This window comes from Colius striatus, chromosome 18 (genome assembly GCF_028858725.1).
Source record: "Colius striatus isolate bColStr4 chromosome 18, bColStr4.1.hap1, whole genome shotgun sequence".
Classification (NCBI taxonomy): Eukaryota; Metazoa; Chordata; class Aves; order Coliiformes; family Coliidae; genus Colius; species Colius striatus.
The window spans coordinates 1,496,492-1,520,621 of record NC_084776.1 but is presented as its reverse complement, the minus strand read 5'-3'; the positions used below and the strand labels follow the sequence as shown (position 1 = coordinate 1,520,621).

The window sequence follows — 24,130 nt, the reverse complement described above, 5'->3', positions numbered from 1 at the left end:
GCTGTGCCGGGGTCCGGGGGAGCTGCGCTGGAGCGAGGGCTGGGCGGCCTCACGGAGACCCCACGGAGACCCCACGGAGCCCAGCGCCGCTGTCCGGCCCGGGAGGCAGCCCCCGCCTCACAGGGCTGTGTGCAGCGCGAGCGGCACCCGCAGGCCGCGGGGCCCGGCCCGTTTCCCCGCAAACCGGGCGACAACGGTTCATATCTGAATAACCGGAGCGGCGCCCCCTCCGCCCGGCCCCGGGGCCGCGTCGCCATGGCGACGGCCCTGCCCGGCACAAAGATGGCGGCTCCCGGCCCCGCCGCCAGCCCGGAAGCGCCGGCGCCTCCCCTCGCCCGCCCCGGACATGGCGGCGGCGGCCACGTCGGAGGCGGCGGGGCCGGGGCCGGGCGCGGCCATGGCGGCGCGGGGAGCCGAGGCCGAGGCGCTGTTCGAGGCGCACACGGCGGCCGAGCTGCGGGCGGTGGAGCGGCGGCTGCGGGCCGGCATCGAGCAGAAGCGGGAGGAGCTGCGGCAGATGGTGGGAGAGCGCTACCGGGACCTGATCGAAGCCGCCGACACCATCGCCGAGATGCGCCTCAGCGCCGAGCGCCTGCTGAGCTCCGTGCGGGGCCTCCAGCGCGGCGGCGCGGCCCGGCCCGGCCCCGCGGCGCCGGTGAGGGGAGCGAGGGGCTGCGCTGGGGCCGGAGGGTCGCTCCCGGAGCCCACCGCCACCCACCGCCTCTCCGTCCTCCTCCAGGCTCGGCCGCCAGCTCAGGAGAGCTTCTACCGGGCGGCGGCGCAGCTGAAGCTGCTGCTGGACGTGCCCGAGAAGGTGTGGGGCGCCGTGGAGGCCGGGCGGTACCTGCCCGCCGCCCGGCTCCACCTGCTCGGTGGCCACCTCCGCCGGCAGCTGCGGCTCGACGCGCCCCGCGCCCGCCCCGGCGCCGTCCTCGGCCGCTTCCCCATCCTCCTGCGGCAAGTGGCGGCCGCCAGCCACCTGAGGTGGGCCCGGCGCGGCGGGGGGACGCGGGGAGAGCACGGCTGGGGAAGGGGAGACGCGCCGGCCGGCGGGACGCGCTCAAGGGCACGGGAGACTGAGCAAGCAGGGCTGGTGGAAGATGGTGATGGCAGTGATGTGGTCTCTAAAGGTCATTTCTAAGCCAAAGTGTTGTGTGAGCCCACGGGCTGAGACCTCGCTGCCAACAATGGGGCAGGAACACTCACTCGGTCCTGTGGCACCCTCATAGTCCCGCTTCTGCCTGGGGAAAAGCATCCTCACTTGGTGGCTGTCACATAACCACACCAGAGTCTGTTGTCAAGCACAGAGACCAGCGGCTGCCTCATTCCCTTCCCAGATCCACCATCCTGCAGGAGAGCAAGTCTCTGCTGAAGAGCCAGACGGCGTCTGACCAGGCTGTGGCAGAAGCCCTGTGTGCCATCATGCTCCTGGAGGACAGCTCTCCACGCCAGGCCCTCGCTGATTTCCTCCTGGCCAGGAAACTGGCCATTCAGCAGCTTCTCAACCAGCCACACCACGGTCAGTATGACTGGGCTGCCTCCTCCTTTCTCAGCTCAGTCACTTAATCTCCCTCTTGTCCCACAGAAGAGCTGTTGGGTCCTATAAAGCTCACGATGGTGAGGACACAGACACGTTGCTCTGGGGCTGCCAGGCAGCGTTTGCCCCAGCTCCAAAATGCCACAGAAACTAACAGTGCTCAGGGGTTTAAGCTAAGCCCATCTGTAACGGGAGGAGGTGATGTCTGGGGCCAAATCCTTTGCCCTCCATCTGAAAGGCCTTTCTCTACAGGTGCAGGTATAAAAGCTCAGGTATGTTCACTGATGGAGCTGCTAACCACTACCCTGTACCAGGCTCATGCTCTCTTCTACACCGTGCCTGAAGGGATGCTCCCCGATCCAGCCCTGCCCTGTGGCTTGCTCTTCTCCACTCTGGAGAGCACCACAGGCCAGCACTCTGCAGGTGAGTGCCTGGGCAGCTCTACATTGGGCCTCAGCCTGCCCAGGTTTCCAGGCAGGAGGTTCCCCTTGTGCTGGGCTGATTCCCCCACCCATGTGCTTCCAGGGAGAGGTGGTGTTCTGGAGGAAGAGGTGAAGCTGAGTGGGTGGTTCAAGTACCTCCCAGAGTCTGTGGTGGAGTTCCAGCCAGCCCTGCGGACCCTGGCACACCCCATCAGCCAGGACTACCTCAGGGACACGCTGCAGAAGTGGATTGCCATGTGAGTGTGACAGCATCCCCCTCTGCATGGCTCTCCCACAGCCTCTGTGCCAAGGCAGCAGCACAAAGCAAACCCCAGCTCGCTTCCCTCCTCACCTCCTCCAGCCAGGCTGCTGCCTTCTTGCCCTCCATCCCCTCCCCTCAGCAGTAAAACAGCCAGAGGCAGTGTAGTACCATCCAACCAGCCAGGCTCTAACACTTTGCAGCCAGGTGGTCTCTGACATCAAAGATATTTATCTAGAGCTGCTTTACACTGCCAGAACCATCAACAAACAAGCACAGAGTAAGAAAGAACAAAGTCCTTTACCTGGCTCAGGTGGCTCTTGGTCCAGCATATCCTTTCACCTCACCAGCCTTCTCCAGACTGGGGGAGGGCAGCCAGATGCCTTTTATATAGACTTGCCAGCCCCAGCCTATCCCACCACCCCCATTAACAGCCTGTGTCATTGTTATCTGATGGAACCAGCTGGTCCCTCCCTCAGCTGCAGCCTCCCATGTGATTGCTGCCCATGGGTTATTTCCCCAGCAACCCTTCCCAGAGCTCCCTCCTGCCGGCTCCAACACCCACCTCAGTGCCTGCTGTGGGGCTCATGGCTTTCCTGCAGGGATCCAGGCTGCAGCTGCCTCCTTGAGGGCCTCAGCCCCACAGAGTCATACAATCATTTCAGTGGGAAAAGCCCTTTCTCATGGAGTCCCAGCCCTCCCCTCACCCTGCCAAGCCCACCACTAACCCATGGCCCTCAGCACCACAGCTGTGCTCTTACCCAGAGGTTAAGGGTTGCCCCCTGCCTTCTCCTGGGGCTCTGTCAGAGCAAGTCAGACTGAGGTGAAACGTTGCCTTCAGGTGCAGCGAGGACATCAGGGCTGGGGTCAGCAACCTGCTGGTCTATGTGACGAGCATGAAGGGCCTGGCAGGGATCCGTGACGCCGTGTGGGAGCTGCTGACGGGAGAGGCCCTGAGCCACAACTGGGAGCCCATGTGCCAGCGCCTGCTGGACAAACCTGCCTCCTTCTGGGAGGATCTGCTGCAGCAGCTCTTCCTGGACAGGCTGGAGGTGGGTGCTCTGCCACAGCAGCTGCTGGGGAGCCTTGCTCGGTGCCTTCTCTTGTCCCAGTCCACGGGAGCTGTTGGCAGCACTAAGTGTGTGTTTGAAGTGCAAGGGGCAGGAGGTGCATGGAAGAGGTGGATTCCAGAATGCTGGGGGTGGGCAGGGCCCTGCAGAGCTGCCCCAGCCCCTGCTCAAGCAGGTTCCCCTTGCTCAGGGGGCACAGGAACGTGTCCAGGTGCGGTTGGAAACCTGAGAAGGAGCCTCCACACCCTCCCTGGGCAGCCTGGGCCAGGGCTCCCACCCCTCAGCACCAAAGGAGTTTCTCCTGGTGTTTAAGAGGAACTTCATGTGTCCCAGCCTGTGCCCATTACCCCTTGTCCTGGCACTGGGCACCACACAACAAAGTGCCCTCCCATCCTGCCACTCACCCTTTAGGGACTTGTGTTGATGAGATCCCCCTGAGCTCAGGCTTCTCTTCCCCATGCTGACCAGCCCCAGGTCTCTCAGCTTTCCCTCTTAAGAAAGACGTTCCCAAAGTTCAGAAGTTCTTTCTCCTGGTTCTGTTCCAGACTCTGACCAAAGAAGGATTCGACTCCATCTCCAGCAGCTCCAAACAGCTCCTCACTTCAGCCTTGCAGGAGCTCCAAGACAAGTCCAACACGTCTGCCCTGAGCAAGCACATCCACTTTGAACACAACGTGGCTCAGTTCCTGTGGTCGGAGAGCCCCGGCGACCTTCCTCCCGACGCCGCCTGGCTCAGCGTGGCCAACCGTGGCCCGCTGGCCCGGAGCGGCCTGGCCATGAAGGCCCAAGTGCTCACACCGTGCGTGCAGAGCTTCTGCTCGGCTCTGGACTCCAAGCTGAAGGCCAGACTGGATGATCTCCTGTCCTACCTTCCTGCAGACCCCTCGGTTGCCAAGGAGGCGGCCGCCGCGGTGCCGCCGCGCTCTGCCTTCGACCGCTACGCCGACGCCGGCACGGTGGAGGGGCTGCTGCGCCAGCACTGCCTGGCCTGCATCCAGCACGTGCTGGGCTGCGTGTGCCAAGAGCTGCAGAGCGCCCAGAGCCTGCTGGCGGGGCGGGAGGATGCTGCCAGTGACGCCAGGCTCGACGCCGTCCTCTTCGTGGCGAGACTGTGCCAGTCGCTGCCCGAGCTCTGCCCTCACCTGAGGCAGTGTATCCTGGGCCAGGCGGGCAGCTCGGACGTGGCGCACAAGGAAAGCCGCCCCACCAAGAAACTGGGGAAGGGGAAAGGCCAGGAAGTGACCCCCGAGCAGGCCAAGTGGCAGGGGGTGGAGGCAGAGCTCCTGCAGCAGAGCCTGTTCGCTTACCAGATCTGGAGCTCAGCCATCACCAGAGTAAGGAGCCGCTTCTGCCCTCCCAGCTGCTTCCTGCGTGGGTTTCGCTCAGCTCCCTGCGGTCAGCGCCGAGCTCTGGGGCTGCCTGCTGAGAGCTCATCAGAGAGAGTGGCAGGAGCTCAGCCAGGCTGTGGGGAGAGGAGGTGGCAATGGCAGCTGGAAGGTGGCATCCAGCGGGATGGTTCCACAAGAGCCACCTGGGGAGGAGTGGGGAGTGTGGGAGGTCAGTCTCTCCGTGTCCTTTGGTGCTCCCCTTCGAGCTGCCTGTGACCGGGTGCTTCTGTGGTTTGCACTTCAGAGGCTGGTTCGCTGCTTTGCCCACACGTTGCTGCTCGACACAGCTGGCTCTGTCCTGGCCACAGCCACCAACTGGGATGAAATTGAAATTCAGGAGGAGACAGAGTCTGGGAACAGCGTCACGTCCAAGATCCGGCTGCCAGTGCAGGTACAGAAGCATCCTCTCAGTAAACAGACAAGTGCTGCTTTCCAAAAGCACTGCCCTGCCCATCGCTGCTGACCTGCTGGGGACTTGGCCTGGTGCTACTAGCAGAGGGCAGACACTTGTTTGCTCTTTGAGATACCTCCTAAGGACACAGGTCAGAGGGAAGAAATGAGATGGCTGCTGCTCTGGATTCTTATGATTCAGATTAGCCCAGATCCCGTAAAAGTGAACCAAAGGAGGACTTGGACTTGGTTTATACATAGAGGCTCTCAGGAGAGGGGTCTCCTGGAAAGTGGATGCACCGAAGGACAGGGCTGTGTGGTGGGACCCTGCAAAGCCTGGGAGTGGAACTGTCAGCGTGGTGGGGGGACAGGGCAGCTGGCAGTCACATGGAGAGAGGGGACAGATGGGGCAGGAGTGAGTTCTGTGTTTGCACAGGGTGGGAGGGGCTGGACAGGGCAATTGTGGTGAACCTTATAAAGTGAATGTTGTTGATTCTGAAGGCAGAAGCAGCTGGGTGAGAGCTCAGGATAGCTGGGAGTCCAGGGGAAGAGCGAGGGAGTAAACAACGAGCAGAGGTGTCGGTAAATAAAAACCTGTGAGATAGCTGAGCCGTGCTGTGGGGCAGGTGGGTGTCAGGGGCAGAGCTCTGTGGTTGCTGAGGAAGCAGGAAGCTCACATCACAAGAACCAGAGTGGTGGTGTGCTGCTCATCGAGGTAACAGAGCTCACAGAGCACAGGAAGGTAACGCTGTTCTCTCCCACAGCCCTCCTGGTACGTCCAGTGCCTCCTCTTCAGCCTGTGCCAAGAGGTGAACCGGGTCGGTGGCCACACTCTTCCGAAGGTCACCTTGCAGGAGCTGCTGAAGACCTGCCTGGCAGAAGTGCTTGCTGCTTATGAGAGGCTGATGGAAGAGAAGAAGGAGAAGGTACCTGAGTAGCATCAGCTGGTGTGGGATGGGAGGGTCACTGGGCTGTCCCTTGGAGCAGGACATGTGCCTGGGAGAGTGGGGAAGGGTGGGTACATTCCTCAGCCCCCCACAAAATGAGGCAAGAGAGAGCAGACACCAGATTGCACCAGAACACTTCAGTTTGGTTGGTGGTTTCTTGGTGCTGATGGTTTTCATTGTCCTGGGACAGCCCTCTGGGGATGAGTGACGAGCCCTCTTCCTGACTGTCCTGTTTGCAGAAAGCAGGAGCCTTCCCCATGACCCAGAACAGAGCTCTGCAGCTACTCTACGACCTGCGGTACCTGAGTATCATCCTGACAGCGAAGAGCGAGGAAGCAAAGCCCAGCAGGGTGAAGCAGGACTCTGGGTAGGGTGCAGTTCCAGGGTTCAGACACTACCAGTGGGTTGAGGGATGCCAGAAAGGGTTTAAACTCAGAGCCTCAGCAGCTGCCAAGAGGATTAGATTAGACATCAGGAAAAACTTTCTCAGTGAGAGGGCTGTTGAGCATTGGCACAGGCTGCCCAGGGAGGTGGCACAGTCCCCATCCCTGGACAGATTTAAATGACACGTAGCTGAGTGCTGAGGGATGTGGTTTAGTTCAGTGCTGGGCCTGGCTCTGTGGGGTGAGGGGTTGGACTCGGTGATCTTCAAGGTCTTTTCCAACCATAATGATTCTGTGATGACTCAGTGAAAATCCTTCAGGCAGCTGCTGTTCTGCTGAGTAATTGCTGGTTTGCTCCGTCACCTCTTGGCAGCAGCCAGTCCCTCACTGTTCCACAGGGACCAGTGAAACCACTCTTGGCATCAGCAGGATGGAACCTCTGATAGGCCTCTGCTCTGTCTCTAGGGTTGAGAAGGTGACTGACTTCCTGGAGGCACACATAGATCCCTTTGACTTGGACGTTTTCACTCCACACCTGAACAGCAACCTGAACCGCCTGGTTCAGCGAACCTCCGTAAGTTCGAGCGGGGGGACTGGGGGGCAGCGCTGCAAAACGTGTCTTGAAGGGCAGCTGAGAGCAGCTTTACACACTGCTTAGTGCCTAAAGATAAGGACTGGCACTTCCTCAGAAAGGGCAAGAGTCTTTAATGCTAGCTGAAGATAAGAGGAGCTTGCTGAGCTGGCCATGCGGTGCATGGAGCTGGCTGGACTCTAAGAGGATTCCCTAGAGCCTGGGCAATGCTAATTGAGTGAAGTACTGCTGAGACAGGGCCTACAGCTCCATGATGGCAATAATGAGCAGCACTAATTAAAGCAAGAGTTAGAGGGGCAGTGTGTCCTGTGGGCTGCAGCCACACAGCTCCCTCCTGCCTTCCAGGTTCTCTTCGGCTTGCTGACCGGCACCGAGAGCCAGTATGGGAGCAGGAGCAGTGCTCTGAGTGCCCAGGAACCCCACAACATCCTGCCCTTAGCCTCCAGCCAGATCAGGTGAGGCACCCAGCTCTTCCCTTTGGGATACAGGGCCAGAATTGCTGCTTCCCCGTGACCAGATGCATTTCCTTCCTCCACCTCTTCAGGTTTGGGCTGCTGCCGCTGAGTACGTCGAGCTCCAGGAAGAGCAAATCTGCTGCCAGGAGCACAGAAAGCGTTCAGGTTGGTCAAACTGCACGGTGCTTTGGGCCAGGACTCTTCTCCCACCAACACTAGAGCTTGCAGGGAAAGAAGAAAGTAACCAAACAGTTAATCCTGAGCCTCACTTTTATTTGGGGTGAGAGGAGCAACCCAGCAGGAGGTGGTTTGGGTTTGGGTTTCTCCTTGACCCTCAAAAAATAAAGCGCCCCTGGGGCCTATTGCTGTGTGATAAAACAGAGGCAATAACCACCAGGAAAGTGCAGTGGAGACTTAGGTGAGGCCTTGTGAGGTCAGTGCATAAAAGCCAGTTCATGTGAAGATGGCTGCAGGATGCTGAGGACATGAGCTAATTGTCTGAACTCCTTTCCAGTGCGACGCTGACCTTTAACTCCCGAGGAAGCCTGGCTTGGGTATTTAAGGCTGTGTGAACAGAGTGTTTGCTTCTCTTGCAAAGGCTCCAGCTTGTCCTGTTGCTGAGTTTTATCAGTAGACAACCATGAGGTTGCTACGTTTCCCCCAGTTTAAGCCATCTGCTTAGATGGAGTTCTGTTTGCTGCGGATGGAGAGAGCCAAGGAATACCTCACTGTGCAGGAATTGCTAACGCTTCCTTCAGCTCTTGATAAGCCAGCAATCCTGCTGTGGTGATGCCTCTTAGCTGGGACAGAGAGGAAAGGGCTGGTTTTACCAGAGCAGAGTGTGTTGCCTGAGCTGATGTTCGCTCTGCATCTCCTTTTCCACTCTTCAGAGGCACTGAGAACTAGACATAAGGGTTGGTTAACAGCCCCAAGCTGCACAGTCCTGGTCTTCCTTACCTCTTACACCTGAGCTGTGTGGAGTGGTGCTTGGCTTGCTCCTGCCATGGCAGCACATGTGTGTGTTCTGTGCATCTGACAGATGCTCCTTATATGCTAAAACAGTTCTGGAGAGGTTGAAGTCCGTAGTTACTCAAGAACAGCTGTATGTCTGCTGTGCTCAAGAGAGCACCAGCCCCTTCTCTGCAGTGCAGAATGATCTTTCTGGGAGTTTTTGAGCATGGAATGACACCTGAGAAGTCCCTTGTTGCAAGCAGCAGTGAGGCACTGTGCTTCTGCCACTCAGAACTGCCTGTCTGTCCCTCAGTGACACCACTTAGGTTATGGTTCAAGCTCAAGCTGCCTGGGAAGAGCTGGTCTGCTGTTGTCTACACCTCCTTGCAGCTACTGCAGATGGAGCAAGCCAAAGGTGTGCTGGAGTACTGACCCACACTTTTGCTTCTTTCAGGTTCCAGCTGCTGCACTCCCACGAGCAGAGGACGAGGGCTCACGTCCAGGCTCTCTCTTCAGGCAGCTGGTAACGGAGGAGGAAGACACAGCCCCATCTTCTCTCTTCAAGCTGGGATGGCTTTCAGGCATGACCAAGTGATGCAATAAAAAGTGAAAGGTTTCTCTGTGTGCTCATCCTCCCTGAGATCACTCTCTCCCCAGGGCAGGGACCAGTGTCCTCTCCTCTGGTGCTGGCAGAGGTGCTTTTCCATCCTTAGCCAGGTCCTGGTAGTGCCACTCCAGCAGGCACAGGGCAGGCTGGAGCTACTCTTTCACCTCCTGGTCCTTAGAAGCTGTTAACCTTAAAAGTCCAATTAAAAAACACAACAAAGCAACCCTCAAACCAAACCCAACCTCCAGCCTGTAACAGAAAACAGCCTTCCACAATTCCCAGTGGGTGCTGGAGCAAGGCACAACCCCCTTCTGCTCCCAACCCCCTCCCCGGGCTCCTCTCTACGTCCCTCTGTGAGCCCAGTGGGCACCTGCTCTTTGGGCTACCACTGCCTCAACCTTCCCCACTCCAGTTCCACACTTCAGCATGAAAGCTGAAGCAAAGTCAGGCTCCTTGCCCAGGGAGGGGGCTGGCAGCTGGCAGGGATGCAGCCCCAGCACCTCTCCTCCCTCCAACTCTTTCATGGCTCAACAAAACTCTGTTGCAAAATGATTTTTTTTACTAGTTTATTGAAATTAAAAAAGACTTTATAAAACTGAAGATGAACATTGGAGAGAACTTTACATAAAGCAACAGATTGCTAACAAACAGATTAGGCAGTCGATTGGAATTGGACATTTTGCAATCCTATAACACAGCTGTGGGTTCCTGTCTCCTCTTGCCACGTCCTTAGATAACCACCCCAAAAAGAATCCTATAAAAATTGCTTCAAAGCCCCTTTTGCATTGCAATAGTGCAGCAAAACCACGAGTAAACAATTCCCTGTTAACCTGGTATTTCAAATATAGACTGAAAAGGCAACAGGCGTTTTTGTGCAATTCCATCTTAACAAACTTTGAAGTTGAAATAACAAATCTACACAGTGCTGTCCCTTCACAGAAGGCAGGGAACTGCTGGTGCATCATGTTGGGAGGCGGCCCCGGCTCTGTAAGCTGTGGAAATGTGCCTCCTTCAGAATCTGGTTGATGTGGAAGTAAGGCCCTTGGCTGAGCGCAGACTGCTCGTGGAAGGACTGAGAGGAGGCAGGGCTGGAGCCTGCCACTCGTGGGTTGAGGCTGATTTCTGCACCACACGCTCTGTCAGGGCTGTTGATGCTGCTGCTGCTGCTACAGCTGCTGCTGCTGCTGCCGCTATCGCTGCTGGAGGACTGAGACAGAGACAAGGTTAACGGCAGGGCCACGCGGCTTTCCTCTCCGCCACAGCACACGAAGGGAAGCAAAGCCACCTCCACAGCAAGTCCCTCCCTTCCACAACCTCAGGCTCGGCCCCAGGGACTAAGCTAAATGCACCAAGTACTTCTTGGCACCTCTCGCTTCCGTTAGTGCCAACACATGGAAAGCATCCATGAGGAGAGGAGCAAGCCTTCAGCTGGAGGGTCGCTGACCTCTCAGTCTCACTTTGAGGCCCAGCAGCTCTGCCCCCACACCCCACAGCAGCACGAGTGAAGTTTGCTGGGTTCATCCGAGAATTGGGAAATAAAGACCGTTCCCACCCCAGTGCAGGTGTCAGTAAAGGCAGGCAGGGCATGAGGGAAAGGTTATCACTGCTGCTCTGGCAGACAGTTCAGGTAAGCACCATGCAAAGCATTTTCCTACAGGTTAATCTTTCTAAAGTGAGATCTAAAGCATCCAAAGCAACAGGCTGTTAAACAGATGCAGGACGAGACCCATTTTACGTCTTTGAACACACACACACAGACAACAGCTCCTGTCCCAGTGAAGTGCTGGGACAGCAATGCTCACAAGTGGCTTTCTGGAGCAATTTACTCGACAGTGAAGGAGCAACAGGCATGTGCAGAAAAGAACTTGGGACTGTGCTCACACAGAGGCCAGGGCTCGTTTGCCAGCATTTGGGACCAGAATGCCATGGTAATGACTGGAAGAGCATCAGCCATCATTTTCAGTGTTTCAAAGACATAAAACTGCTTGGCTTACACCATTTTAAGGGCTGATGAAAGGTTCCATTAGTTAGAGCTGAACTATTTCACTAATGTGTGATAACACTGTTCAGGAAAACACTGCAAATATTTAGGTGCTTAAGAATGGCTGCTCTGGCATCCCCTCAGGAGAACATTTGCAAGAGAAGCCAGCGTGTCAGCAGCTAAAAAAAAAACCAAACCACTTTTTTTCTAAGTATTAAACTAAAAGCAGGAGTCCAAAGCTTGGTGTCCACAGCAGAGGAAGGCAAATGTTAAAGCCCTCCTCGGGATTTAACTGTCAGCACCGCATCCAGAGGCCTCTCTTTGGAGTAAATGTAGAGAATGGTGCAAACTGCACCCAACACATCTGCCAATGAGGAGAGAGGCCCAGGGAGGGACTGTGTGAGTATCTGAGGTGGGTCACAGCTCGGTGCCACCTGGAAAGCCCCTGGCACTGAGCCCACAATCAGCGGTGACAACTCAACCATATCAATTCCCTTGTTTTGCCAAGCATTGAAAACTACAAAAAGCAAACTTGAAGCTTTAGTTCTGTTGCAGAACAGCAAGCAAAGACAAGGGCCCCCAGCTGCACCACGCTGGCAGGTTAGGCTCAGCTAGCAGGAGAAACACCACCACACACGTTAGGTCATTCCTGAGGAAGCAGCAGGTGAAACTGCACGAGCAACCAGCTCCTCCTAATGCCACTAACGCTGGAGAGGGCGAGGACACAGGAGGACAGCGAGGAGCCAGGTGCCTGCTGCACCGTCTGGTTTTGCATAGAAGCACAAAGATTGGAATGCAGTGCTGTTACACTGAACGAGTCACAGCAGCCTTGGAGAGAAACCCACCGCACAGGACACTTTCTTTCCTTTTAGTCTGTGCTCCTTACTGTTTTTCGTTACAGGCATCTTCTGAAAATCAAGGTAAAAACCGAAATGAGAACCTGGTAGAGCTGAGTGCTCCAGTGTCACAGCTTAACAAACATTTAGAGCTGTTAGTAAGGATTATTTTATGCGTGTCTGATTTGTTTCAAACCGAGACAGTGTCCTGGGACGTGCTTCCTACATCTAAGGCTGTTGACAGATCTGTTTTGCCAGACCCTCTTTATTTCCATTTCTCCAATGCAAAGATTCACTAGCACGTGAAGCCCGTGTATTGCCCACATCACACCAAGGACCTACCATTTCCCCAGGCTGTGCTGCACATTCTGTTACGCTTTTGGACTACAATTAGACAGAAAAAGAATCCTTAAAGTCATCATGTCAGCAACGACAGGCATCTACACAGCGAAACAAGGCTTTAAGCAACAAAGGGCAAGGGAAAGCGGCCCAGTGAAAGTTTATGAGTACTTTTAAGTATCAAAAGAGGTACCTTCAAGGTTCCCCTGGCTCATTAACATCCCCCTGAGTAGCTACACAAGGTTTGATTTCCCACTAAACGTCCTGTTCCATGTATTCATCTGCTGATGTGCGACGTGGCACCTCAGTCACTTGTGACAGGAACTGAAGACAGCCACTCAGACTCTGCTGCTCTCTAAATGCTTTTAATTGAGATGTTATCTGGCTTTAGCTGGCACTCGAGACCAGCCCTTCCTCAACAGTGTCTTGGTGCAGAGTGGCATTGCTGCAATTCTAGACAAGAACTTGAATTAATCAGAGAGCTGGGGCTCAGCAATCTCTGCTGACAAACTAGTGGGATCTCCAGGCGCTGGGAAATCCTGTCATGGGTCAGGGCAACAAAGAGGAACCCTAAGGAACCAGCTTTTATAGAAGTTGTTCAGGAAGGAAAAAGAGTTAGGCAGAACACTGCAGACATCCTTCCTTCCCAGGGAAAATCAGAGCAAAGGGCTTTTCATTGGTGATTCCCTGGGCTGCAAAGCACAACTGCAGATTCTCGTGATCCCCGTGAGTGGCTGCTCACAGCGGCCCCTCAGAGAAGCCACCACAGCTCTGCCCAGAGCAGGGACAGGAGAGCAGGAAGGGCTTTTGCTGCATTTATAAACAAGTCCCAGGGCAAACCCCACCTCAGCAAATGGAGGAGAGGCTGAGGGGGAAGCACAAGGCAGCAGGACACGCTCTGCTTTGCTAATGTTTAACCTTCGCTGCGCTTCTAGTCCAGAGCTTTTGTCCTGTGCCTGTTCATGGACTGAACTGCAGAGCACAAGCTGAGTGTGATCCTCAGGGTGGCTGTCACCTCTGCGTGGGACTGGTTTGCCCCAGGAGGAGCAGCAATTGCACATGGTTACAGCAATTTGCCAAGAAGCAGTGCTGATAAACACCAAAATGTATCTCTGTTTCCCTCCTGTAAAAGGGCAGAGTCAAGGATGCTGCCTGGGTGAAAATACAATCTGGTGGGAGAAAACAGCAATATCCTTTGGCATCCAGTCTAGCTGGTGTGAGCAAGAGGATTCCAAGTGGGGGACTGAGGGATAACACTGCAGAACAGCCCACGTTTGAAATGCCACCACGGGAAAAACCTCCATCTGACACATATCGCTGTCAGCTAAGAAGGGTAAAACAGAGATCCTGACAACGGCTAAGCCTGGTTTCAGTGACAGAGCTGCCTGATTTTCATACTGAGGTGGTGTTCTCGAGTGAGCCACGCTCTGCAAGAGAACACAGCCAGCTTCCAGCTGAAGGAAGGCAAAGGGAATCATCAATTTAGGTAACACTTCACAGAAAGTGAGTGTGCCTGTGCCTTCAGATGAAGAGCAATTCTACCCTTGTGTGTTCTCTGAAGTTACACACAGTCTCTATCCCAGATCACTATCCTAACACCAAGGAGGATTTTTAATCAGCAAGAGCACTTTTTGCAAAGTATCAGGAAACTAAATAAAAGTGTTACAAATGGCCAAGGGTTTCCAGCCCACAGCAATCGGAAGCACTTGTGCACTGTGAGGGCCACAACTTCTCCATTTGGCACAGGAAGTCCTTAAAGAAACACTCAAATAATACTGATTGAATCTCCTGGCTTGGGTTTCTGGGCATGCTGGGTTCTGTCATCCTACACTCCCAGAAAACAAGCAAGAAAAAAGCCCAAACCAAAAAAAGCTCTATTCATCAGTCGACCACTTTGTGAATTTTGCTCCCTTGAGAAAGGGAAGATGGGTTTCTTTGTAAAGCTGAGTGCAGTGGGTGCGTTCCCCCACTGCAGGGCTGCCAGGGAAGGACTCTCCCTGCCTGCACAGCCGGCTTTAGTGTGTTAGAAACACGCTGGGAGCAGGCGAGCGCATGCACCAAGCGGGAACCTCCGCGGCAGCCTCGGCGCCAGTTCCAGTGGCTCATGCCCATGCTGGTCCCCTGCAGGCACCCAAACAGCTGTGAAGGGCAGAGTTAAGGTCACTCAGTCTCCTCTGGCTGCTCCCAGATTCTTTCCATTTCTGCCTTTCAGCAGCTTTGCCCAAACTCCGAGTGTTTATATGACAAGCAAAGGTGCTTCTGCCACTCACCATCAAGGCTTTTCCTGATATTCTTAATTGCATTACTCCTACTTCAATCCCTTGTTCCACACTAAATTCTTCCTCCTCCCGCAACAAAGCTCGTTTGGCCATTAACTACTCTACACAGGAAGAGGTGTTTAACCTGTTGGACAAGTGAGTCGGTGTCAGGTGGCAAGAAACTATTTATGGTTCTACCCGTTATACCCGAGAAGCAAAGAACAACCTCATCCCAGCACGTCTCACTGCTGCCCAAGCAGCCACACACGAAGGATTTTCATCCCAACAAACGTCTCAGCTGTTGGAGCAGTTTCCATCAAATACCCCTGACTGGCACCTCAGCTGCTTGCAAAGGGTTAAAAGTGTCCCTCACCAAAGGAATACAGAGCTTTGGGTCATTTTCAATGTGAATACACATTGGAAACCATCACCAGGCTGTACAAGATGCATTGCTCCAAGTTGGGGAGCACAGAACATGTTCTGCACAGCTAATTGTTCAGCAGAACTACAGTAATTCATAATCACTCATCAGGCTCCATCTGCAAAGTGAGAAGGCTGCACAAAAAACAACCCTGCAAGAGTATTATAAAACCCTTAAAAGAAACCCACTTTGTTGACTTCCAGAGCTGCGAAGCAGGAGGGAGCCTCTGCTCTGCACGCTCGCCCTCGTCAACATCTTGCAGCAGAACAGCATGGCTAATTAGAAATGCAGATGGTGGACTGTCAGATGATTAACACAGGCAGCAATTTGGGAAATCTGGCAGCAGTTTGGAAATCAGCATCTTGTTCAAAAGGAAGCTCACAGATATCAAACCTGCACCATCCCACAGCACGTCACACCAGCCGTGAGAGAGGAAAGGTTTATCCCACGTCCAGCCAAAGATCACGAGGAGAAACCCAAGAGTTTGAGTTCAAGTGGTTTAGCTGTGAACAAGCTGAGTCCTGCTTAAACTGCTGAGCTCTACCAGAGCATTTTTTAAACATCAGATAAGCACCACTGCTTGCAACAGGCCCTTTGTGGGTCTCAGCAGCCGGAATGCCTTTTGACTTTCTACCACAAACAATCCCGTCACTGTAAGAAAAGGCAAAGCTGGAAGAGCAGATGGTCAGGCAAAGCAACCACGTGAACCTGTAATCCACCCTTGTCACCTCCTCAGTTCTGGAGAGGTTACAGCACATCCCAGACAGCAAAACCACAAGTGGTAGCAAAGGCTTTTCTTGTATCTTTACTCGGGTACCAGGCATTTGATACACATTTAACAGGAATACTCAGGACAAGGATAAGCAGGTTCACTGGCAAACATGCTGATTCCCAAACCACCTTTACAGATTTCAGCCTCTGGAGGCTGTGATGGAGCTGAGCCCCGTGACCTCACACAGAAAGCGACAACGTGTTTTCACGAACAACTCTCCATAAATACAATCTCACAGAGTATTCCAACTCTTCCTTCAAATCCAGCAGTGAGGGAAACTGGATTTGCCCGAGAAGGCACTCACCTCAGTGTCCCAAGTGTCCTGAAGGACGGTGTTCCTGGTGTTACGCTTTGTCTGGGGAACGTGAGCATCGTCCTCGTTGCCATTCCGTCTCCTCTTCCTGGGGAAAGGTCAGGGAGAAAAACAAAATATCAGCTTACTGATAACACTGTCTGGTTTGTTCTCTCAAGGCAAGCACAAAAAAGCAGGAATGCTTGATTAAGTTAATGAAGGACCACAGCTGACCCTCTGCTGTGCTGTGGACTTCCACAGTCTGTTCTTAGCTGTTCTCTAAAGCACAGAGAGAGAACAGTCGTGTTTCTCCCAACGTAGCAATAGCTGATGCTTTCACATCGGAGTCAGGGGCATGGACACACACCTGCCATTGAAACCTCTGCTGGATGTCTTTCTAAATTGACTCATTTGACTAATGTCACACTCACAACTTCTTTCAGTGCTGAGACACGTCTAAAAATAAGCCCAGGACTTTGAATGACATCTGACAGGCTGAGAAAAGCACCCAGGAGGTGTGGCAGCAGCCACGCTGTCAATAAATACCCAGCTACGTTCACTTTGCTTACATGAGGCTGCAGCCAGTGTCTACAGTGACTTTCCTCACTCCCTCCACTACAGCATTTGAAGTCAAGTCACGTTTCCCAGGAACATTGTTTTCCAGTTTGGTGAGAAATCACCTCACAGAGACAAACCCTTCCCTGTCCCTGAGGTATCTGCCACCCCTTCCATGCCATCAGCACTGCTTCAAAGCAGCTGACCAACAACAGCCCCCCAGAACCCCCCACAAACCAACATCTCTCACTGTCCCCTGCATTTTAATACCATTTCTCCCCCCAGGCCAAGCAGGACCTTGGTGCAATAGGCACTATCCAAAATAAAGAGGATGGAGCCGTTCTGGTGCCTAAAAATGAATACAGACCCAAATGAGTCAAAAAAGACTCAAGGGAGGTATTTATAACCAGATCTTTTCTTACAGACAGGCTCCTGCAGCAGACTCAGCTGCGGTATTTGGTCCACGCCTACAGACCAAGAGCTGCCTCCTCACTCTCCCATCCCCGGGATGCCCACGGCACTCTCAGCTGTCCTCCACCACAGCCCAGCAGCTTCTGCGTGTCCTAGGCCCACACTTCTCAGGAGATAACCTCCCCCCTCGCTTCACATTTACGTTGCTTCTCGATCCCTCTTTCTCTCAACACCTCCACCCCCTGCCTCACCAAGTCACGCTCCCTCCTGTTTCTCCCCCACCCCAGATGTACCCCCCTCCCCTTCCTCGCCAAGCCGCGAAATGCCCCTCCAGCGCGCCCCTGGCCGCCCGTTTGATCCCGCCAGCGGCCTCCATCGCGGCCACACCGCCGCCGCACTCCCAGAGCCCGGGGCCTGCTGCTCCCCTCTCCCCGTGCCCCTCGCCCTCTCGCTCAGACAACCCCTCCCGGGCAGCGTAAACCCCCTCACTGCTTCTACACACCCCTCGCACGGCGGCTCCCGGCCCGCCGCTCCCCGCAGGCCCCTTCCCCAGCCACCGCCGGCCCTCAGGCCTCGCTCCCCTCCCCCACCGCGGCTCTTCGCCCACCTCTGTCTCGCTCCCCGCTCGCTCGGCAGCGGCTGCCGGCAGCTCATGGCGTGTTTGGGGCTGGAAGCTCCGTCGAGGAATAGACGGGAGGCAGTCGAGAAGCAACGGAGCGGCCGCGCCCCGCCGCGCCCCGGCTTGAGGAGAGACGAGACGGGCCCGGCGCGGCCCCGCTCCGCCGGGCTCCAACGGCCGCTTCCGCCGTCACCGCGGCCGCGCGTGCGCAAACGGGGCGCGCTCGCGCGTCACAGAGCGCGCCGGCGCGGGGGCGCGCGCACGCGCGGCCCGGACATCCACCCCCCCCACCCCCCCCACCCCCCCCCCGGGCCCGTCCCGTCCCGTCCCGTCCATCGCCCCCACGCGCAGCCGCCATGGCCGCCACCCCGCCGCCGCCGCCGGGACACGAGCTGTGCCCGCACTGCCGCCGGCCCTTCAAACGGCTCCGCTCACACCTCCCGCACTGCAGAGCCGCTCCCGGCCCCGCTCCCGGCCCCGCCGCCGGCACGGCCCTCGGCCCGCGCAGCGGAGCCCGCCCCGCCGCTGAGAGCAGCAAGCGGCCGCCCAGCCGCGCCGCGGGACGGGGGGTGCCCGGTGCGGGTTCCCAGCGCGGAGGGGCCGGGCCCGGCCCGTGCCCTCAGCCCCCGGAGGAGCCCGCGCTCCGGGACGCGGCCGCGGCTCGGGATGTGCCCCCCGAGGAGGTGAGAGATGGCCCCGCCGCGCTGGGCCGGGGCGCGCAGCCGGTGATGGAGAAGCAGCGCGCCGGGGTGATGGGGGACGAGAGCGGGGGCTCGGCCCCGGGGAGCCGCCGCGCTCGGAGGGCGGCTGTGGACGGGCCGGATCCGGGCCGTGGTGCTGAGCACACCAACGCAGCGCAGCCCGACCCGCCGCAGCGAGTAACCGCGCTAGAAACAGGCGCCACAGAGCCAGGCAGCGCCGGAGCTGCGGGGAGCGTCTCTGCGAGCTCCCAGGGAGGAAAAGGCAGGCGGTTAAAGGCTACGAAGCCTCCCGTGGCTGGGGCTGGCGCTGCAGGCGGCTGCGGGAGCGGCCCCGCTGCCCCCCTGCAGGAGGAGAGAGGCGAAAGCGAGACGGGAGAGCAGCAGATGTACCTACAAGTTGGTGTGGAGTATAAAGCCCCTCCCTGTGCTTTGCATACCAAGAAGCTCCATCTGTCAGAGATAGAAGGCTTCGGAGGTCACCACGGAGGGACATCCAAAAATTACCTAACCAGCACAGAAAAGCTTCCAGAGAGGAAGAAGCAGATGGCTGTAACTCCTGAGCCCATCCCAAATGCGAGGAGGGACACGGAGCTGGCTCTGCACCAGTCTCTGCTCCACACCTCCCAAAGCCAACCCATCTGTCTCCCCCAGGCCTCTGGCAGGAGCACGCCAGCAGGTGCCATGGGCTTGGAGTGGTTTCCAGACTTGCATCCTAATTATCATGGGCTGAGGCTTTTTCCAGGGAAGCCTGTCCAGGAAGACGTGGAGATCACAACAAAGACACCAAAGGGCAGTTTCTCAGAGGGACAGCAAGGTAACGTGAGAAACAAAAGTCTCTGGTGCTGAGATTTGCTGCAGTGTCAGGCTGAAGTGGCCCATCTGAATGGGAGGGGAGGGGTGGGAAATGCTGAGCTGGACTTGCTCAGAAAGGGATCCAGGCAGGATCCAAGGAGGTTGATTGTCCAGCTCTCCAGCCTGCAGCACCCACAGTTCACACTTGTGTTTGGGTTTAAGACAGGCTGTTGCGTGTTTGGACTGGCAGAGCCAACAGCTTTGTGGGAGAGACAATTCCCTCTTCCTTCCCAGTCCCAAGCCCAAGTCAGTTGAGCTGTGTCAGGTTCCAGCTCTGTGCTCACCCTGCCCTCTGCTCTTACCCCCAGGTTCCCTCTCGCAGCGGCGGCTGATGGATGTCAGGCTGGGGGAGCTGCCTGCCTGGTTGGCCACCTGCAACCTGACACCCCAGGGGCTGCTTGGAGGAGTACAGAGAGGTGAGGCTGAGTTTCTGCCTCCTGAGGCAGAACTGTCCCCACTTCCCTGATTTACCTGCTGCAGCCTGGTCCCAGGGGGCCATCACTGATGGAGACTTGGCTTTGTAGAGAACAGAGAGACCCAAACCATTTGGCTTGGGAACGTTATGTGGAAACCAAGGAAACTCCTAAGGCCTGCAGCTGATTTTTTGACCCTTTCATTTCTGTTCCAACAGCCTGGAGCAGCTATTATGAGAAGTACATCAACGTGAGGAGGGGTGGAGCACCTGGGCTCTCCATGCTGCTGGCAGGATACTGCCTCCTCAGCTATGGCTGGAACTATCAGCACATCAGTAAGATTTCCTTCTTCCCTTTTTCCCCTTTCAGGCAACTCCTCCTTTTGCAGCAGTTAAAAGGATCTATTGGTGTTAGTTCAAGCTCTGAAGTTAGTTAAACACTTCACTGGGACTGTCAGAGCTTGGGCAAGAGTGTTCTGACCTGGCTTAGGCAGGGAGAGGAACTGAGCTAATACAGTTGACAGTAACAGTTGCTGGTTCACAGCTGCTCCCTGGAAAGCACCAGGAACCCTCAGAGGAGCACTTTTAAACCTTGCACAACAGAGTGAGGAGATGTTGCAACACCAAGCCCCACTTCCCTGCATTTACTCATAACTGACGAAGGATTTACCAGGGTTTGGGTGGTTTCCCCAGCAGGGCTTGCTCTCCAGCACATAAACAGAGCTGCAGTCAGGCTCCTGCTGGGCCATGCACCCTCCTGCAGTCCCTGAGCCCACACTGTGCTGACACTGCTCTGCTTTTTGCCTCCTCATCTTTGCAGAGCGTTACCGCTGGCGTAAGTACCACTGAGGAAGCTGGAACAGCAGCCAAGGAACTGGCACAAACACATGTCTGGGAGTCAGAAGTGCTCAGAACCTGTTTCCCACCGAGGACTCAGATCAGCAGAGGCACATATCCCCAGAGATGGGTTCTGGAGTTGCTGAGGGCGCTGCTTTGCATTTACCCTTCTGCAGCCAGAGCTGGTGCTGCCAGGAACAGCCTTTCGTCACAGCTGCCAGCATTTAGTACTGAAAGAAGAAAGGGTTAGAGCTGCCCCTTGGGGATCTGGACACATTCCTGTGCCTCCTGATGGAGGGGAACCTGCTTTAGCAGGGGGCTGGGCTGGAGCAGCTCTGCAGGGCTCTTCCCACCCCCACTATTCTATGCAGCCCAAATCTCTTGCTGTGGGACACCAGACACAGGACAACCCCTTGACCTGGGCTGTGAGTACAGGTTAATCCACACAGTGGGTGTAGTCAGTGTTGGGCAGCTGGCACAGCCCATCTTTTACTTACCCCTCTCCTCAGTGAGGGTGATGTGGGGGTCCCACAGGCCCTCCTCCAGCCCCTGCTTGGCCATCAGGGCAGTGCTGTGGGGTCTGAGGGCAGGACCTTGGTGGAAGCCTGAGACTGAGGCTCTCAGACACCTGTGCCCTAGTTCTGGAGGAAGGAAAAGATCCATTGGATGAGCTGTTGTGCCCAAAGGGCAAACCCTTGTCTGCAGCAGACAAAGGAGGACAGTTAGGAGTGCTAGTTGCAGCCTGCCATCACCAAACATGTCTGGGAAAGGGGTTGGTCATGTTACAGGCATGAAGGGTGGAAAAAAGAGCCAAAAAAGTACCTGAACTCTTTATTAGAGCAGTGCAGCAGTACTGTGTCAGAGGGGTACCACCAAAAACTCCCTCTTGCCATCAATAAAAGCCTGTGTGAATGCTCCTTTCCTGCTTGTCACTGTGGTGTTCCAACGTGGTGCTTCTCCCCTTCCCAGGGGATCAGTCCCCACACACCCTCCTCTGCCAGTCCCACACCCCAGAGCTGGGACAGGCTGGAGGAGGGGACAGCAGCAGCCCCAGGTACTGTTGTGGAAATCACTTAAGGATGTGGAAGTCACAGTGGAAATCACTCAAGGATGAGCTGGATGGAACAGAGGTGCCTGGGGAGTACCCAGACTTGGCCTGGGAACAGTGGCCCTGGGTGGCTGCCAGTGGTGCTTCTTCCCACAGACAGGAGGTGGCATCAGGCACTTGGTTGAGGCCAGACCCGAGGGATATAGCTGCAGGGGTAGGAGAAGCTCCCAGGGGTCCCATCCCAGCCCCACACCTACCAAATCTGGAGTAGAAACAGCACCCTGGTATCTTGGTCACGTTGTTCTCCTGCAGGAGGTCACAGCCATTGCCCTGCTTGCAGAGCCCATGCAGCCAGTACCTGCACACCACAGCCTGTGCCCTTCCAGCACCCTGCCACAGGCACCACACACCTGCCTACGACATACCCCTGCTGCTACGTGTGCCCAGGCCCCTCAGCACAGTCCCCAGCACCCCCCAGCCCCTCAGCACATGCAAGCAGGATCTTTCTTTCTGGGATGTGGAGCGGATTTGCAGCACCCATGGGGTGTGTAGGGCTCAGTGCCCCAGGCACTGCCAAGGTCTGGTTGCCTCAGAGATCTTCAAGCCCTCCCTGGTGCACATCCCTCACAGAGAACTCCCTCCCCCAGCCCTGTAGGGAAAGGCAGGGCAGGGAGAGCTTCATGGAGAGAAAGAGGATCTCAGCCTCCTCTGCTGTCAGGAGCAGGAGCCCAGGCATTGTGCTGGGTGCAGCAAGAAGGAGACCCCCAACCCCTCCTGCACCCCTGTCACCCTCCAAGGATGCCACAGGACACTGTCCCCAACTTACTGTCTATATCCAGGAAGGGCTGAGCTCCTGGCTGCTGCTCCACACCAGCCTCTATGTCAAGCCTGATCTTCTCCATACCAACCACCAGCTTCTGCATCACTCCTGCTCCAGGAAAAGGCACCTCCAGCCCAGCACAAGGCAGCAATGGGGCTGGCAGTGGTGCTGCCCAAGGAAAGCACAGGTCTCCCAAAGCAGCACCAGACTGCAGCCAACCTGGGCCCCAGCAGCACTCAGAGACCCTCCTCCTCTCCAAGCCAGAGCAAAACCAGACTAGGCAGCAGCCTGAAGTGCTCCATTTAAAGAGAGAAGCTGCCCACATCTGATGTCAATTTGCAGCCTTGGTTGCCTGGTGCTGCAGCCCAGCTGCAGGGAGCTGAGCCCCAGGCCCCCTCTGCAGCCCCTGTAATTGCCTCTCTGCACTGACATCTGCTTTTCCTCCAGCCCCAGCTCTGGGGCTGCAGAGCCCACACCTCCCCAGGACCAGCAAGGGCTGGCTTAACCCCCTCACACCGAGGCTGCTGCTCAGCCTTACACAGAGCCAAGTGCAGCCCGAGGGCTCAGACAGCAAGGGCTGGATCTTGTGTGGGGGTGGTTGCACTCAGAGTGCTGTGAGCGCTGCTGGGGGCACAGCAGAAGCATCCCCAGCCCTGCTCTGCAGCACCCACATCCCTGAGCTCTCACACTGCAATGAGAAGCCCCACTGCTGGGCCAAGGGTTTGCCTGTGTGTGCCAGGCACAGCCCCAGTGCCACGCTGCTTCCCAGGGCTGCCAGGGACCCATCTCACAAAGCTCCCCCAGCCCCTGGCTTTAAGGTAACGCCGTGTCCCTGCTCCATCCCCGGCACATGCCTGGAGCAGCGTGGCCTGAGCTGTGGGGCTGCAGCCCTGCTCCCATTCTGTCACTGCCTGTCAATGCACTGGAGCAGAGCTGCCTGTCTGCAGGAGCAGTGCCCTCGGGTGCCACGGCCACAGCCCCACACAGGGCACCCAGGGGCTGTGCTGGGCATCGACCTGGCACCCAGGTCCCACAGCGAGATGCCCACCCCGTGCTGTGGTCACAGAGTCATTACAGTGGGAAAAGACCTTGAAGATGGAGTCCAACCCCTCACCCCACAGTGCCAGGCCCAGCACTGAGCTAAACCACATCCCTCAGCACTCAGCTACGTGTCATTTAAATCTCTCCAGGGATGGGGACTGTCCCACCTCCCAGGGCAGCCTGTGCCAATGCCCAACAGCCCTCTCAGTGAGAAAGTTCATCCCAATGACCGTTCTGAACCTCCCCTGGCACAACCTGAACCCATTTCCTCGTGTCCTGTCATTCATTATTGGAGAGAGCAACCCTCACTTCAACTCCCTTTCAGGCAGTTGTGATCACATCTCCTCTCAGCCTCCTCTAGGCTAAATGGTGCTGATGGGGATGGTTTTGGGGAGGCAACGGGTGCAGCCCAGCTGCTCTGCCCTCCCCTGCAGCGGGCACTGCCCAGGCAGCGCTGGCATTGCAGTGCTGCTGGCTTATTCCCTGCTAGCCCAGGACCCACTGCAGTGGCCCCGTGCTGGCCCGTGGCGTGCCAGAGCTCCCAGGCTGTCCTGTGGAGCGGGGCCGTGCCCCGGCTGAGCCGAGGGAGCTGCCACACGCTTTGTGCGCCGTCGGCTCGCGGCAGCGTGGGCAGTGGAGCGGGAGCCTGGAGCCGACAGGCGTCACAGACATCCCCAGCGCCAAGTGACGGTCATGAGCAGCCCCTGCTCAGTCACCCCAGGGCCTGTCCCCTCCCTGCAGCACCAGCAAGGCTCTGGGGAAGCGAGGGGGTCTGGGAGGGGGGTGCAAACCCCAGCGACCTGCCCTGCCTCGCTGCTTTGTGTCAGAGCATCCCTAAGGGACAAGAGGAGCCAGGTGCCTTCCAGCAGCCTGGTGACCACCCAGGAGACAGAGACCAGGACCACTGGCTCAGGGGATGGGTGCTGAAGGCAGG

The 24,130-nt window shown here is 56.6% G+C and overlaps 3 protein-coding genes across 7 annotated transcripts; 2 read left to right on the top strand and 1 right to left on the bottom strand.

Annotated features, from left to right (window-relative positions):
- Window positions 1-347: 347 nt before the first annotated feature.
- On the top strand, window positions 348-9,010 carry COG1 (component of oligomeric golgi complex 1). Of its 3 annotated transcripts, none has more exons than XM_062010948.1 (14): window positions 348-655; window positions 740-984; window positions 1,338-1,519; window positions 1,790-1,960; window positions 2,063-2,216; window positions 3,060-3,270; window positions 3,834-4,622; window positions 4,921-5,067; window positions 5,831-5,992; window positions 6,253-6,380; window positions 6,862-6,970; window positions 7,334-7,443; window positions 7,533-7,608; window positions 8,849-9,010. In XM_062010948.1, the coding sequence occupies exons 1-14, from the start codon at window positions 398-400 to the stop codon at window positions 8,987-8,989; spliced, it is 2,883 nt and encodes a 960-aa protein (XP_061866932.1). In that variant the 5' UTR covers window positions 348-397; the 3' UTR covers window positions 8,990-9,010. The 3 variants fall into 3 exon arrangements, with proteins under 3 accessions (XP_061866932.1, XP_061866933.1, XP_061866931.1); XM_062010949.1 differs by adding an exon at window positions 7,958-7,997 and having other exon boundaries at window positions 348-984; XM_062010947.1 differs by having other exon boundaries at window positions 348-984.
- A 549-nt stretch (window positions 9,011-9,559) lies between these two features.
- VCF1 (VCP nuclear cofactor family member 1) lies at window positions 9,560-17,678 on the bottom strand. Of its 3 annotated transcripts, none has more exons than XM_062010956.1 (4): window positions 17,474-17,678; window positions 15,913-16,009; window positions 11,828-11,890; window positions 9,560-10,208 (listed from the first exon to the last, which is right to left on the bottom strand). In XM_062010956.1, the coding sequence occupies exons 1-4, from the start codon at window positions 17,518-17,520 to the stop codon at window positions 9,963-9,965; spliced, it is 453 nt and encodes a 150-aa protein (XP_061866940.1). In that variant the 5' UTR covers window positions 17,521-17,678; the 3' UTR covers window positions 9,560-9,962. The 3 variants fall into 3 exon arrangements, with proteins under 3 accessions (XP_061866940.1, XP_061866941.1, XP_061866942.1); XM_062010957.1 differs by having other exon boundaries at window positions 11,828-11,887; XM_062010958.1 differs by lacking the exon at window positions 11,828-11,890.
- A 163-nt stretch (window positions 17,679-17,841) lies between these two features.
- MTNAP1 (mitochondrial nucleoid associated protein 1) lies at window positions 17,842-21,208 on the top strand. Its single transcript, XM_062011167.1, has 4 exons — window positions 17,842-19,000; window positions 19,347-19,454; window positions 19,670-19,786; window positions 20,271-21,208. The coding sequence occupies exons 1-4, from the start codon at window positions 17,842-17,844 to the stop codon at window positions 20,297-20,299; spliced, it is 1,413 nt and encodes a 470-aa protein (XP_061867151.1). The 3' UTR covers window positions 20,300-21,208.
- The last annotated feature ends 2,922 nt before the right edge of the window (window positions 21,209-24,130 follow it).

Bases quoted from the DNA above. Each gene is read 5' to 3' on its own strand.
- COG1 (XM_062010947.1), top strand. From the start codon at position 398: ATGGCGGCGCGGGGAGCCGAGGCCGAGGCGCTGTTCGAGGCGCACACG. The intron at 2,217-3,059 runs GTGAGTGTGACA...CGTTGCCTTCAG, and splicing joins CTGCAGAAGTGGATTGCCAT to GTGCAGCGAGGACATCAGGG. The intron at 4,623-4,920 runs GTAAGGAGCCGC...TTTGCACTTCAG, and splicing joins GGAGCTCAGCCATCACCAGA to AGGCTGGTTCGCTGCTTTGC.
- MTNAP1 (XM_062011167.1), top strand. From the start codon at position 17,842: ATGGCCGCCACCCCGCCGCCGCCGCCGGGACACGAGCTGTGCCCGCAC. The intron at 19,001-19,346 runs GTAACGTGAGAA...TCTTACCCCCAG, and splicing joins TTTCTCAGAGGGACAGCAAG to GTTCCCTCTCGCAGCGGCGG. The intron at 19,455-19,669 runs GTGAGGCTGAGT...CTGTTCCAACAG, and splicing joins GCTTGGAGGAGTACAGAGAG to CCTGGAGCAGCTATTATGAG.
- VCF1 (XM_062010956.1), bottom strand. From the start codon at position 17,520: ATGAGCTGCCGGCAGCCGCTGCCGAGCGAGCGGGGAGCGAGACAGAG. The intron at 11,891-15,912 runs GTGAGTGCCTTC...CTTGATTTTCAG, and splicing joins AGGACACTTGGGACACTGAG to AAGATGCCTGTAACGAAAAA. The intron at 10,209-11,827 runs GTGGGTTTCTCT...TCTCTGTCTCAG, and splicing joins GAAAGAAAGTGTCCTGTGCG to TCCTCCAGCAGCGATAGCGG.